The 15,952-nt window shown below is 28.1% G+C and overlaps 3 protein-coding genes across 3 annotated transcripts; all 3 read left to right on the top strand.

Moving 5' to 3' along the window:
- Nucleotides 1-1,119: 1,119 nt before the first annotated feature.
- Nucleotides 1,120-7,185, top strand: LOC141535319 (uncharacterized). Its single transcript, XM_074255187.1, is given in 12 exon segments — nucleotides 1,120-1,965; nucleotides 2,021-2,033; nucleotides 2,089-2,498; nucleotides 2,978-3,182; nucleotides 3,385-3,540; nucleotides 3,603-3,647; nucleotides 4,941-5,084; nucleotides 5,087-5,307; nucleotides 5,442-5,831; nucleotides 6,646-6,850; nucleotides 6,927-7,082; nucleotides 7,144-7,185. Coding segments are annotated over 12 exon segments (2,346 nt in total). The 5' UTR covers nucleotides 1,120-1,606.
- Nucleotides 7,186-8,632: 1,447 nt separating this feature from the next.
- On the top strand, nucleotides 8,633-11,294 carry LOC141535318 (odorant receptor Or1-like). Its single transcript, XM_074255185.1, has 5 exons — nucleotides 8,633-9,057; nucleotides 9,594-9,598; nucleotides 9,869-10,283; nucleotides 10,351-10,555; nucleotides 10,620-11,294. Exons 1-5 carry the CDS (start codon nucleotides 8,693-8,695, stop codon nucleotides 10,836-10,838), a joined length of 1,209 nt encoding a protein of 402 aa, XP_074111286.1. The 5' UTR covers nucleotides 8,633-8,692; the 3' UTR covers nucleotides 10,839-11,294.
- Nucleotides 11,295-11,830: 536 nt separating this feature from the next.
- Nucleotides 11,831-15,753, top strand: LOC141535003 (odorant receptor Or1-like). Its single transcript, XM_074254717.1, has 5 exons — nucleotides 11,831-12,708; nucleotides 12,784-13,173; nucleotides 15,068-15,272; nucleotides 15,347-15,502; nucleotides 15,579-15,753. The coding sequence occupies exons 1-5, from the start codon at nucleotides 12,344-12,346 to the stop codon at nucleotides 15,618-15,620; spliced, it is 1,158 nt and encodes a 385-aa protein (XP_074110818.1). The 5' UTR covers nucleotides 11,831-12,343; the 3' UTR covers nucleotides 15,621-15,753.
- The last annotated feature ends 199 nt before the right edge of the window (nucleotides 15,754-15,952 follow it).

Genomic DNA, 15,952 nt, shown 5'->3' with positions numbered 1-15,952 from the left:
TTCTCTTTTTTTTCTTCATCATCTTTTCTATTGTCGCTGTTGTTTTTTTCTGGTGTCCTGTTTAGAGTGAAACTTGTTTTGAATCCTTTTATGTATTGTTCCAGTGCTCCTTTTCTCATTCCCGTTTTGTTTTCTCGCGCCAATTCTTTTTTCAATGGTGGTCTTCCCCTCCCTCTTTTTTCTTTTACGCTTTTGTCGTTGTCTGCATTGCTCTCCACCTCGTCCTCTTCCCCGCTGTCTATATCACTCCCTGTGTCGCCCTCTTTTGTCGGCTTCCTGGACTCCTCTATTCCGTCTTCCACTGTTTGCTCCCTAACCTTACTTTCATTTTCACCTTTTTCCTTGTTCATTTTACCTATAATCCGCTTTTTCTGCTTCCACTTTTATTTTCTTTTTACAATCACCTATTTTTTCTCTCTGTATTGATTATTTTCCCTTATTTTTCTCTATATTTTGTTATTATTTCTTTGATACTATCTTTACACTGATTTTTTACGCGTCTTTACTATCCAGGCCAGTGTTGCCAATTTTATTTTCGCAATAATTTTATCAATAAAAAAAATTATAAAAATTTTTAGATGCCGCCTAATTTTTATATTAATTAAATAAATTATTTAAAATTATAATTAAATATATTTGATACACATACCATAATAATAATAATAATAATAATAATAATAATAATAATAATAATAATAATAATAATAATAATACAATGACATTTTTGTTTTTGGAGCTGACAATTTTCAGAATTTTTTTTATTAATAAAATAATTACAAAAAAATTAAAAGAAAAAATTCCACATGTTAAAAATTTGAGAAACTATGCGTGCAATTTTTTTTTAAATATTTTTTTCTTGCTAATTCAATTAATTAAAAATAAAAATTTTTCGCTGTCGGCTAATTTTAATTTCATATTTGTTTGAAATTTGATGATTTAAAAAATTATTCTAAACAAATAATTTATAATAAGAAAATTACACATTTATAAATTGTTAAAAATTATGAATGTAATTTATTTAAATAATCTTTTAGGCTTAATTAATTTAATTTGAATAATTTTCAAAAATATAAAAGTTTCATCAGCTGATATTTTAATATTAAATACTTTGAACACAATTAATTTTTTTTTTTATTTAATTTTTCAGCATTACTCACCTTTAAATTAAAATTTTTTCCAAAAAATAAAATTTTTTGACAGTTAAAAAAAATAAATAAAATTTAAATTAATTTTTACTCTTCAGCAACAGAAACAATTCTCTTCCAGCACAAATTTCCAATTTCAAAGTCAGCCTCTGTGAAATAAATAATAAATAATCTAATTTAGAAAATCACCTCAATTGAATATTCTCCACATCAACTTATGTTTTAAATAATAAATCTTTAGCAATTAGCATAATAAGAACAATTTTCTAGCTTGTAAGAAAATTGCTTCTCCGAAAAACTGCAGCTCTAGTCAACCAGTTTTGAATAGATAAGTAGCTCGATTATTACTAAGTACAAAATCTAAAGTAGTATTACTTCACCATCCACCAGTGCCTTATCTCTTCAAGCTTCCAAGCTGACATTGCATATCGATTCAATTACACACAAAGAATACTATTACTATGGCTATACTAAAGGAAAGTTTCTTTGCACTAACTTGCGTAGGTCTTTGGAGACCAGTGGACTGGCGAGGCATAAAAGGAGTTTTTTATAATTTTTACACGCTGCTAGTTATTCTAAGCAGCGTTTCATTCATTTTTTCCGAATCAGTAGAGCTGATTTTTTTCAACGACGGGATTTTCGATTTCTTCAACAATTCTTCAATGCTGATAACAGTCATCGGCATGTGTGGAAAAATTACGATAGTAATTAAAAATCGTGGAACGATAATTAAAATGATGAAAAATTTCCAAGGAAAGACTTTTAGTCCGCGAGATCAGCAAGAGGAAATTATTCACAATAACTTCAACAGAATTATCAGGTGAATTTTATTGGAAATATTTTTTTTAATATCAAAGGGTTATTTACTATCACAGTTTACTTTTTTCCGTGTATCAGTGTGCTGAAAATATGTAGCCCTTTGATACCAAACAATGAATTCTAGATCACTAAAAGTATCAGATTTAATACTTTGCTGTATGCAGTGTTTTTTGAAGTATCTGTGACGGTGTTCGTCCTGGGAAAAATTATGGAAGACCGTCCGATAGGAGTTTTACCATGCAGAGCATGGCTACCTTACGATTACTCAAAGAATAGAACAATATACTGGCTGACCGCTTCACAACAGCTACTCACCGTCTTTTTGAGCGCTAATGTTGATATCGGCTATGACACGATGTTTCCTGGGATGATGATGCAAATTTGCACCCAGGTCAACATTCTCAAGCACAGGTTTCGGGTTACTCTTCAGGAGCTGGAAGATTATTCTAAAGACACAGCTGATTCTAAGGATGTCAAAATTACCGAGAAGAAATTGTTTGCTGACTGCGTTGAATATCATATTGATATTTTAAAGTAAATCATTAGTCATAAGTTATAATTTAGATAATAATTAGTGATATTAATAACACAAACCAAAAGTATTTGAAAAAATTTTTGTAATTAAGAAATGACCTTGTATCTTGTGAACTATTGACATTTTTAAAGATATAAGCTCACTCCAATGTTACACTCATCAAGACCTTTCATTTGAGTACCCACATCAATTTTTCATATATTTTATATATTTATATATATTATATATATAAATATATGAAAAATATATCAAAAATGCATGTGGGTACTCAAATGAAAGCTCTTCATGAGAGTAACATCAGGATTAGCTTATATCTTTAAAAACTTCATTATTTAAGAAAGTACAGTGCAATTTAACAAAAGTCATTATTTAATAATACAAAATTTTATTTATTTATAGTTCACAAGTCACAGCAGTCACATAGTGACTGCAAGTTCGCTAGTTTTGGTTAAAATAAATAAAAATAATTTTTTTACAGAATGGTGGAAACAATGAGTCGCGTATTTGGTCCAATGATCTTCATCCAGTACTCCTTTAGTTCGATAATCCTCTGCAGCAGCGTTTACGCTCTCTCTCAAATGGTCCCGTTTTCTCCAGAATTCATCGCTTGCTTGGTTTACATCCTCTGTATGTTCTTCCAAATATTCGTGATCTGTATGTCAGGAAATCGAGTTACGCTCGAGGTGTGATTACCAAAAATATAAAATTATTAAAAAATACACAAAGTAAAAAAAATTACAATTTTTCTACACTTATAAATTAATACTAAAAAAATTTATTGTATTAATTTAAATATTATACAAGTAGAAAATTGTTGATGCAATTTTTCTAGACCTAATTTATTTTTTTAAATAAAATCTAAAAATAGTGAACATTATCTTTTAGTTCGCAGATCTTGGTCCCGAAATGTACAACACAAACTGGTTTTTGCTGAGTATTAACGCCCAAAAGCACGTTGCTATGATGATGATGTCTTCAGTAAAGCCGATAATATTCAGCTGCGGTCATGTTGCCATTTTGTCATTGGAATCATTCAAAAGGGTAAACTTAAATTTTTTTTTCTTTGTTCTACAATAAATATTAAGTTGTAAAATTTTTTTTAGCTACTCAAATTGTCTTACACCATCTACAATGTAGTCCAACAATCAACTTGAGATCCGAATTAATATATGAATTAGAATTGAATAAATAAATTTTTAAAAATTACTTCTGATTGAAACATTAAAAAAATTAATGAAGACTAGTATTATTTAAACTGATTTCTGCACAGAAAAAAGGGTTTACTTGTACCAAGAAAATTTTTTAAGTTTCTTTAAAGACTCAAGTTGTTTTAGAGCAAATAAAAAATTTTCTTGTTTTAAGAAAATTTTCTTGGTTCAAAAAATTTATAACTTTACCTAAGATATTTTGGTATCGCAACATTTCAGCCCCCGACAAAATGTTCAAAGGACAAAATATCCCCCGACATAATATAACAAAAGAAATAAGCGAGCTTATATGTTGGTCTGCTATCGAATAAACACACACACACACACACACACACACACACACACACACACACACACACACACACACACACACACACACACACACACACACACACACACACACACACACACACACACACACAAGGTTCACTTGAGCCAAGAAAATATTTTTCTTCCTAATTATTTTCATGAGCGAAATAAAAAATTTTTTTTGACCCAAGAAATTTCACTTATTCCAACAAAATTAAATCTCTTGCTTTAAGAAATACGTATCTTGATCCAAGAAAATTTTTTTAAGTAAAAAAAATCTTCTAGTTTTGAGAAAATTCAGCCTCTTGCTTCAAAAATTTGAGTTCTTGATAGGAGTAAATTTTATTGTTGTTTATTTTATTCTTGTCTTTATTATCAAAATTACTAATTTTGTCATGAGATATTTTGTCTAAAGGAGATTTTCTCGTGAGACATTTTGTCGGGGGCTGAAAAATCGTGGAATCAGATATTTTCGCTCTTAACAATATTTTCTTGAGTCAAAAAAATTTTTTTTTCGACCAAGAAACTGTTTTTTCTGTGTGCTCACTTAATATAACACTAAAAATTTAAAACAATATTAAATTTCCAACAGGAGTTGTTTTCTTGACAGAATTTTCTCTGCAACTGATCCCCACTTACAATTTTCAAGCCGAGCAATAGTGCTTATTTTTAATTCAAAATTGTCAATTTAATAATTCAAACCCTTTTCTACATTTATTAATACTTAGAACAAAGTATCTTCCCCTTTCTGTATAAAAATTAAAAATCAGCAACGAAAATGATGGAAATTTAGTTTAAAAATAGTTGGCTAGTATTAAATGAAATTGAATAATAAATAAAGAAGACTGGCGACAGAGTCACCCTTTCTTGGATTTAGAATAACTTCCCCAGCTTTGTTTCGTCAGTTGACATCAACTGATCAATAAAATGACTTCTATTCTGTCACAAAGTTTCTTTATTCTGACTTGTATCGGGGTTTGGAGACCCGTTGAATGGCAAGGCTGGAAGTGTGTCCTCTATGACGCCTACAGTTGGTTCGTGGTCATCACCAATTTCGCGTTTTCGCTGTATCCCAATTCTTGGAGATACTTCTGGTCCGCACTTCAATAAACGAACTTACCAATAACATGACCATGTTGCTGGTGATGGTCACTGCTTGCGGGAAAATAGTCGGGATTCTGTTCAACCGCAATGAAATTTTAGAAATTCTCAAAAGCTTGGAGGAAAAACCTTTCAAGCCTCGAGATCAGTTCGAAGAAGACATTCGCAAGAAATACATACACATCAGCAGGTAAGTCTAATTTTTTTATTTATTTTTTTACACTGTAAAAATTATTGCTTTTAATTTTTACAGTGTATTTTATAAATAATTTTACTAATTTTAATTAATTAAAAATTTTTGAACAAGAGAGGATTCTCCAAAAGTCTTTTAACCCGTTCTTATTCTGTGTATTTGACAATAGGAATATCAGGAATTTTACTAACCCGAATTCCAGAAGCTAAATTACCTGATGTGTTGCCTTTCGGCAGCTGGCTGCCTTACAATTACTCGAAAAAAAATGTTTACTTTATTACCGCAGCTCAGCAGGTTTTTAATTCTCTTATTAGCACATACGCACAAGTCGGCTTCGACACATTGTTTCCTGGGTTGATGATGTATGTATCAGCACAAACTAATATTCTGCAATATCGCTTTAATAAAGTCATCAAAACTCTTGAAAAATTGAATTTTAATCATTCTGCAAATCAAAATACTAAAATTGCTGAAAGGAATATTATTACTGAATGGGTTGAGTGTCACATTGCTGTTTTAAGGTACTTTTTATAATTAATAATTGATCTATATTATTAAGAGAATAAGTAAAATTTTTTGGTCGTGTATTTATATGATAAAATGGGTTTTATGATTATATTTTGTATCGATGGAAGGGTCTTAACCTGAAGTTGTGCCTTTTTAAGGTTTCACAGCATTCCCACCAATCGTCAATTTATGATGATACATATTTAGACCTTTTATCTTGTGAAATATTGACATTTTTAAAGATATAAGCTCACTCCGACATTACACTCATCAAGCCCTTTCATTTGAGTACCCACATCAATTTTTCATATATTTATATATATTACATATATGTATATATGAAAAATATATGAAAATGCATGTGGGTGCTCAAACGAAAGCTCTTGAAGAGTGTAACACCGAGATGAGCCTATATTTTCAAAAATGTCAATAGTTAAGATAGTACAGTGCTCTATCTCCAGATCCATAATTAAGAAATGACCTTGTATCTTTTAAACTGATGGCATTTTTAAAGATATAAGCTCACCCTGACAATACTCTCATTGAGACCTTTCATTCGAGTATCCACATCAATTTTTCATATATTTTATATATATGTATATATGAAAAATATATCAAAAATTGATGTGGGTACTCAAATGAAAGCTCTTGATGAGTATAACACCGGGATGAGCTTATATTTTTAAAAACGTCAATAGTAAAAAAAGTACAGTGCAATTCAACAAAATTCATTGTTTAATAAAGCAAAATTTTATTTATTAACAGTTCACAATTCCCGGCAGTCACATAGTGACTGCAAGGTTACTAGTAATAATTATTTATTCTTAGTTTTGCAGATTACGTCTACAAACTATTTTCAAAGCCTGTATTTCTTCAATACTGCTCGAGTTCAATAATGCTTTGTGGAACTGTTTACTATTTTTCAAGCATAACGATGGACTATGTTGAGTGTGTTAGCACTATGGTTTTTATTATAGGCACAATATTGCAAATTTTCATGTGTTGTATGTCAGCGCATCAATTGACTCTTCAGGTAAATTATAAAATTGATTCTTCATATAAAATCGTATAGAATAAACGTTCATTTTATTCCAAAAATTTTAATCTAGTTTGAAAATCTCAATGAGGGCATGTACAACACGAATTGGTTTAACTTGAGTATAAACGCAAGAAAATCTATGATTATTATCGTGGTAAAAACATTTCAGCCTGTAGTATTCATGTCTGGTTACATTGTAACATTATCTATAGAATCATTCAAGAGTGTAAGTCAATTTTATTACAAAAAGTGTCTCATTTAAACGTCTAATAATTAATATTTTACAGGTCATGAAGTTATCTTACTCTATTTACAATGTTCTTCAATAATCACAAAGAAAATAATTTTTAAAATTTGTTATCTCAAAAGTTTTTTGATAATTGATAAAAATGTAATAATTATAGCTCTTTTATATACTTACAGAAGGATTGTATGAAGAAACATTGTTGTAATTTGTACTTATTATTTGCAAACGTTTAATTACGAATTATTACGAATAAAGCTTAGATGTACTTTGTGTGAATATGAGTTTTTCAAGTGAACTTAATAATCCCATCAGATTTTTACACGCTTTTTATCAGCATCACCTGTATGTTTGTAACCGACTCGTTTGGGCGCGATTTTGACCCACTTTAAGCGGCCAGATTTCGTTCAAATTTTCTAGATTTATCGAAGACCGTGGGGTAATTTTTAAGATATTATCGAAATAATAACCCTTCTACTCATATCTGTCAATAAAATATTGATAATTATTGACATCATGCACCCCCCGCTTTTTTGTAGATTTCATCTTATCCAGACGATAGCGTCTCTAATTTATAATGGATCTTTTCCAAACTCAACATACTTAATTTTTAGACGAATACTAAGGCCGAGTTCAAAGATGAGCTCAATCGGTCAAGTAGTTCAGAAATTATAGGGTTTTAAAATTTTCAAAATCATAAAAATTCATATTTTGGCGGATTCTTTCGCGGATGACTTTTGAATGAAATAACTTATCGAATTTTTGTAAATTGTATTTTAAAGCCCGTTAAACGAGCTTCAATTTCCATACTATTTAATTCTCCTAAACTTAAAATAACTTATTCGTCTGTAGGTTTTTAATGAAATTTTACTTTTGCAATCGTTTTTCCGATTAATTTCCCTTCCCCTATACTTTCATCTTCATTCCCAATCCTTAAATAAATAAATAATTATGTAATTATTATTATTATTAATGTTTATGATTAAAATTAGCTGTTTGTGAAATCTACTTCCATTTCGGCTGCCGAATGGCCTTTTTTTTTTTTTTTTTAATAAAATACACTTTTTTCTTATTTATACTATTATTAAAATTTATTTTTTATTTTTTAGATTAGCTTTCTATAAAAAGCGTGTTTTTTAGTTTTTTTTTAAACTATTATTTATTATTTGCATCAGAAAATTGATCTTCACCAAGTAATATTAATTGTGAGGATGATTCTGATACAAAGTTAGATACATTAATTATATTGTAAAGTATATTAAAAAGAAACATTAAATATTTTAAAGATTATCGCTGAAGAAAATTTTATCGACAAATAACTTTTTCTGTTTAAAAACAAAATAACAAAACAAACAATAGCTTCAAATTGAAAATTCTGCAAATTGTTCTTTAAATAATTGAAACCCTTTTCTGCAATTTTCAGCTTTGTAAAATCAATTTTCAAAATTGACTTAATCGCCGCCAATTTTAATTCTAAATTCACGCAATTAATAATTAATCAGCAACTGAGACTGAAAACAGAGACTTCTTATTCGCGAACTCAGTCTTAGAACGACCAGCAAGTTACTCTTGACTTTAATAGAATCAATACGATGACTACTGCAGTCCTGTCGCATAGTATTTTCATACTGACTCTGGTCGGTCTATGGCGACCCATCGATTGGTGCGGCTGGAAGTCTCTCCTCTACAATTCATACACTTATTTCGTTGCATTTTCTATTTTTGCTTTTATACTAACTGAGTTTGTAGATATAGTAACAAACAGCAGTTCAGTCAATGATTTAACGAACGGCTTGACCAAGATAATGGGTCAGATTGGCGCATTCGGAAAAGTCGTAGGGATAATGTTGAACCGGAAGATGATTTTACACGGAATTAAACTTTTAAAATTAAAACCATTCAAGCTTGAGGATCAGCATGAAAAAAATGTTCTGAATAAATATATCAGCATTTCCAAGTAAGTTAAAATATTTCATTTTTTGATGAATTAATAAAAAAAATTTGTGGCTTGAGAAAATAATAAAAGTCCTGGAAAAACATAAATTCTGTAATTAAATAAAATAATTTAAACTAAAAGAGTAATTTTTCTTGATATTAAAGTTAACTAACAACTAAATTTTTTTTAATTTTATAACAAATTAATTACAATAAAAAAATCCTTAAAAAAATTTCCATTTATAATTTTTTTTTTTATTTTTAACATGTGAAATTTTTTATGAAAATTAATTTAGAAGATATTGGATTATTTATAGAATTTTCGTACCAAATAAATTAAAGCAAAATAAAATTGACATGCAGAAATTATATAAAAATTAAAAATGCAATTTTTTAAAAATAATTTTTTTGAACAAATACTTACTGAAAAAAAAAAAAAATAAAAAATTGTCAAGTAACAGCTAAATTTAATGTAATTTTTCTCCTAATAATTACATTATTATAAAATAAAAAAAAATTTCTAAAGCTTGTCAACTTCAGTGTCATTAATTTTTCCAGGTTTAGTATTTTGAACTATCATACTTGACCTTAAAATTGTTATTAAGCATATTTTGATATTTTTTTTTGATTTTCACAAGTGGATAATTTTTTATCGAATTTTTTATGAAAATTAATTGAGAAGATATTGGATAATTTTTGTACCAAATAAATTATAGCAGAAAAAAATTTATATATAGAAATTTTAAATGCAATTTTCTAAAAATAATTTTTTGGACAAATTTGTTTATTGAAGAAATTTTTTCATCAAATTTTTCCAGGTCTGAATTTTTAAGAATTATACTTAATCTTGAAAAGTTATATAACATTTTTTTATTTAGCAGTATTTACCATTGGCGCCTCAGGAATTTTATCAACTCAAATATCAGTGATGGAATTCCCGGACATCTTACCTTACAGAGCATGGTTTCCCTACAATTATTCAAAACCAATTTATTTCCAGACAACTGCAGTATTTCAGTTAATTACTTTTTTTATTGGCGCGTACGTTCACGTTGCTTTTGATACTCTATTTCTTCGAATGATGTTTGCCGTCGTTGTACAAATAAGCGTGCTAGAACATCGCCTTGAAATGATAATCTCTAGCATAAAGAAATTTGTAAAAAACAATATAAATTTAAGGACAGATCACGTTAATATATGCGATATGCTTATTGAAGAATGGGTTAATTATCATAATGACGTTTTAAGGTCCGCATACTTTAATAATTACAATTAACAATTTTTAAATGACGAAATTTTGATATAAAAATTTCAGATTTTCTCAAAGTATGTATGAACTTTTTTCCGGATCAATATTTCTTCAATATTGCTTGAGTTCAACCCAAATTTGCGTTTGCGTCTACACTATTTCTAACGTACCATTTTTGTCCGGTGTATTAATGAGCGAAATGGTGTTATTGATAGGAACGATATTGCAAATATTTCTTCTTTGCATATCAGCTTACCAAGTTACACTTAAAGTATACTTAAAATAAAATTAAATCCATCAATTAATTTCATTAATACAGAATATTATTATTCAAGTTCGACGATCTCAATTACTCTGTCTACAATGTCGATTGGTTTGACTTAAATACTGATCATCAAAAATCAATTTTCATAATTATTTCTAAAACAATGAAGCCGGTCGTCTTTAAATCGGGCTATTTTGTAACTCTATCGCTCGATTCATTCAAACAAGTAAGCAAATTAACTGTTAAAAAATATTTATTAACATTTAATAAATTATTTATTAACAGTTAATAAAGCTTATTAAATATAAATAATTCATTCTATCAGCATACTTTTTTATTTCTTCTTGCTTCACTTTGACACTTTTTCTATAATTCATTTAATGCGTGCGATTTTTATCTTCAGGTGATGAAATTATCATACTCCATTTATAATCTTCTCCAGTGATTTACTCCACTGTCTAAATTGAGCAGAAATTATCGCTACTTAAATTAATAGCCACTTTTTGATGTAGCTAATCTTTATTACTAAATAAATATTATATTTTAGAATCGTTTACTGTCAGTAAAAATAATTTTATTTTACTAGTTTTACTATTCAGATTCACTGGATTTAAAAATTTTAAAATTTGTTCGGACAATAATCTAAAAAAGATAAATTAAGGGGGAACACCACTGTGGCGTTAAAAAAAAAAAAAAATAAGTGTTTTTCGGGAATTTTTTTGACAGGAAAAATAAAGGAATTTTGAGATCGGATTTTTTTTATTTTATTAAGGGTACATTCAAGATTATTACCCTAATTTTTTATTGAAAAATATTTAATTATTACAATGTTATTAACAATCTCATAGAACACTAGAAAAAATTTCCCCCTCCATGGTTGGATCGATAATTCAAAAAAATCATCTGAAAATAAAAACCCAAATTGCTTTTCAATCAGTAAGGATATAGTTATCGTCGCACGTACGGAATTTTTAAAATTTTCATTTTAAAAAAAATGGCGACTGATTGAAAATTTTCTCACTATTCTTTTCTCACTGTTTTTTATTTTATTTTTTTATTTTTTTTTTACCGGCTAAAAAAAATCTTTAAAATCAAAATTTTTTAAATTCCGTACATGCGACGATTACTACATCCTTACTAATTAAAATGCAATTTAGGTTTTTATTTTCAGACGATCCGTTTTTGAAATTATCGAACCGACAATGGAGGGGGAAATTTTTTTTTAGTGCTCTACGAGATTGTTAATAACTTTGTAATAATGAAATATTTTTTACTAAAAATTTAGGGTAATAATCTTCAATGTACCCTTAATAAAATAAAAAAAATCCGATCCTCAAATTCCTTTATTTTCCCTGTCAAAAAAATTCCCGAAAGTCATCTTTTTATTTTTCGACCGTCACAGTGGTGTTCCCCTTCAAGAAAAAAAACTTACCATAATAAAATATTAATGAAGAGAGACTGAATGTAATTAAAAAGTATAAAGCTTCAAACCGTACTGTAGTCTTAGTAAAGAATAATTCTCTCAATTGACCCCTGCTACTGTAAGACAAAATAACAAAATCAAAGTATAGCCTTAAATTAAAAATTCATTAACGTGCTCTCTTAATAATTCAAATTTTCAAAATTAACTTAATATTCGTAATTTCTAGATAATATAGATAATCGCAGCAACTTGAATTTTAAATTCGCCTATTAACTAGTTAACTGTAGACTGAGACTAAGAACAGACTTGTCTCCTTGCTGTCAGTCTTAGAACAACTTGCGTACCCTCTACTTCTTATTAGAATCAATACGATGGCAAATACTCCCTTCACATACAGTCTTATCATACTGACTCTGCTCGGCCTTTGGCAACCCGTCGATTGGCGGGGTTTTAAATCTTTACTTTACAATACTTACACCTGTTTTATCATCTTCAACAATATTTTCTTTATAACAACTGAGTTCATAGACATAGTTTTGTCCAGCAAGACAGTCGAGGATTTCACTCAAGGTCTCGCTAAAATATTAGGAGTCGTAGTTGCAACTGGAAAAATATTTGGAGTTATTATAAATCGTAATTTAATTCTGGAAGCTATGGATGTTTTGAATTTGAAACCTTTCAAAGTGAGCGATGATCATGAAGAAGATATTCTGAAAAAATACGTAAAACTTTCAAAGTAAGCTGACGCTGTTTATATATTGATAAAAAAAAATATTTTATAGCTCGAGCGATTGCAATAAGCTTCACAAAGTTTAATAACATATTTTTATGTTGCTTTTTACACAGTTGGGGCTGTGGTTATGCTGGAAGCCTCAATATCGATTATAGAAATTCCTGGCGTTCTGCCTTACAGGGCATGGTTCCCTTACGATTATACTAAAAAAAATATTTTTCTGACAACTGCTGTCCATCAATTGTATACATTTTTTATTGATACCTGGGTTCATGTTGGCTTTGACACCCTTTACGTTGGATCAATGCTGTGCGTCTCCAGTCATGTAAGTGTTCTGGAGTATCGGCTTGGAAAAACTGTCTTCGATATGAACAAAATTAATGATTTGGTCGTGAACACTGATGTCGTTAATAATGCATGTAATATTCTTATCGCTCAATGGATTAATCATCATAACGAAGTTTTGAGGTGTGTATAAAAAATTTTATCTGAAATTTAAATCCTATCCATAAAATATTTATTTATTTGAAAAGAAACGCCCTCGGCAATTTACAACAATAGATTATATTTTTATGTGTAGGGGAGAAGGGGGTCAATTGAGCCACTCGACTTAAAAAATCGAAAAAATTGAAAAAATGCTCTATCCTCTTAGAATTAAATTCTGATGTGCCTAACTCATACATGATCAAAATTTGAAATTATTACAATCAATAAATTTTGAAAAATTGAGGCTTTTGTATTTTTAGGTATGCAAAATTTTTTTTCGGCTGGTAAGAAATTATTTAATAAAATTTAAACTTTTTGAGTATTATATAAAGTGTGAATTGTAGTAGCTGCAGAATTAATAATTAATATATTATTTATTGAAAGTTCGATTTAATACTTAAAATATTGATGGTTCAATTGACCCCAAGCAGTGGCTCAATTGCCCCCGAGAAGGGGGTCAATTGAGCCATTTGATGCATTTGCGTAAATTAATAATTTTAAAAAATTTTCATTATTTATTGTCTAATTTATGAATTGATGAATTGATAATGATAGTAAACTTAACAAACTACTTTTCTAAGAGAAAAAAAGTTAATATTTAGTTTTAATTTAATTATAAAAAAATTGCTAAACTTTTTTTGGCTCAATTGACCCCCTCCTCCCCTACACAGAAAAAATTCACTCGGATTCTGGTTAATTTTTATAGTTTCAAACAGTAAAGCGGACATCGGGGTAGCAAAAATATAAATATTATAGAACTTAATGTAGAAAGTATAAAAGCTACAATTTTTAATTTAATATCGAAATTAAGTGATTATATCGAAATGATTTAATATTTAAAATAAATAAAAATTCTACTCTTTATATATATATATATATATATATATATATATATATATATATATATATATATATATATATATATATATTTTAACAGTCCAAGCAAGTTAATAATTATAGTTTCATCCAAGTCAAAATTCTAAAAGTCGAAAAAAAAAATTTTTTTTTTTAAATTGAAATTTTTTTTTTTTCTTCAAATTTCTTGAAAAATTAATCTCTTTGATTGAAAAAATAAAGATTTTTGAGAAAAAGAAAAATTTTTTTCATTGAAGAAATGAATAAAAATCGAAAAATTGCTCACAATGGTGACTTTTGCAAATACAAAGAATTTGAAGCTTCGGGGCACTATGAAAAAAAAATCGCAGCGCTTTAAATTTTTCAGGGATTTTAGGGGACACTTGGAGGTTGGAAAATTGCCGACGATATCCTTTTTTCATCCATTTTATCCAAAGTTATCCAAATATCCGTAATTATGCGAATTTTTGCCGTTTTTTCAGTTAAAGTTTTCAATTCAAAAAAAATTTTTTTGACAAAAGCTATTCACGGTATCTTATAGAGAATATTGTGTAGTTTTCAAAACTGTCCTTCGATTTCCTATACGATCATTATTTCCAGAGTTATTGATTGTCAAAGTAAAAAAGTACTTTTTTGCTTTGACTGACGATTACTCCGCGGCAAATCATCGTACAGTCTTTTTGATTACGTCAAATTGAAGGGCATTAAATTTTCTAAAAAAGTTTTTCAGCGAAACGATGAAAAAAAATTTTTTGAAGCCCGTAGATCTTTTTTAAGACGAGAAAAATTTGGAAAATTTTTTTTTTGTAGTTTTCTTAGGATTTCTCTAGACCCGAACATGATAAAAAATTTTCATGGTCATATCTGATAACTAGACACTTGGAGCTATAATTCAATTTTTTTTTTGCTGTACGATCATTTTAAGATTTAAAAATTTTTTTTAATTTTGAAAAATGTAAATTATTAAAATAAAAATACTGTTGGAATATTTAATTAAAAAAAAAAACTGAAATTTTTTTAGGTACTCCAGAGAAGTCCATGAAATATTTTCAGGAGCAATACTTTTAAATTATTGTTTAAGTTCAACTCAAATTTGTATGACCGCCTACAACTTAGCGAATCTTTCTGCAAGTTCAAGTGAATTTAAGAGTGAAATGGTTTTTTTTATTGCATTGGTAATACAAATATTTATGATTACTATGGCAGCTCATCAAGTTATCCTCAAAGTGCGTTTTTAATAAATAAAAAAACAAATCTATTATCTTCTTATACTATTAAAACTTAAAATTATCTTTACCAGTTTGAAGATCTAAATTTCTCAGCGTACAGTACCGATTGGACAAACTTGAACACAAAAACAAAAAAATCACTTGTCTTCATTATTTTACAAACATTGAAGCCTGTAGTATTTTCCCTGGGATACTTTGTTAATTTATCGCTTGAGACATTTAAACAAGTAGGCCATTTTTAAAATAATATTTTTCTCCAGTCTCACTGTTGCTTTTTACAAAAAAAAAAAAAAATTTTTACAGGTGATGAAATTGTCTTACTCCATTTATAATCTTCTCCAATAAGCGTCTTAAATTGAAAGAAATAAATAATTGCTAATAAAATCGATAGTCACTGCTTGAAGTAATGTAAAAATTATATTAGATGTTAAAATTAAAAAGAGTTTATTATTTTTCTGAATCATAAGTTTGTAGAAAACTATTTTAGTCATAAACATACAACATAAAAAAAATTAATGATTTTTAATTTTAGTTTTAAACAATTCTATTATTTTTGTCAACAAAAAAATTTTTTCAAAACCAATTTTCTGGCTTTTAAATTAGAAATTAAATTAAAATTAAAAACAAAAACTTAAAAAAAACTTACCGACAGAAAAATTAATCAAGATAAACTAAAG

This window comes from Cotesia typhae, unplaced genomic scaffold (assembly GCF_013202065.1).
Source record: "Cotesia typhae breed Kobodo isofemale line unplaced genomic scaffold, CoteBio_Ctyphae scaffold_13, whole genome shotgun sequence".
Classification (NCBI taxonomy): domain Eukaryota; kingdom Metazoa; phylum Arthropoda; class Insecta; order Hymenoptera; family Braconidae; genus Cotesia; species Cotesia typhae.
The sequence above is the reverse complement of the archived record's forward strand: the minus strand, read 5'-3'. Positions and strand labels throughout refer to the sequence as shown.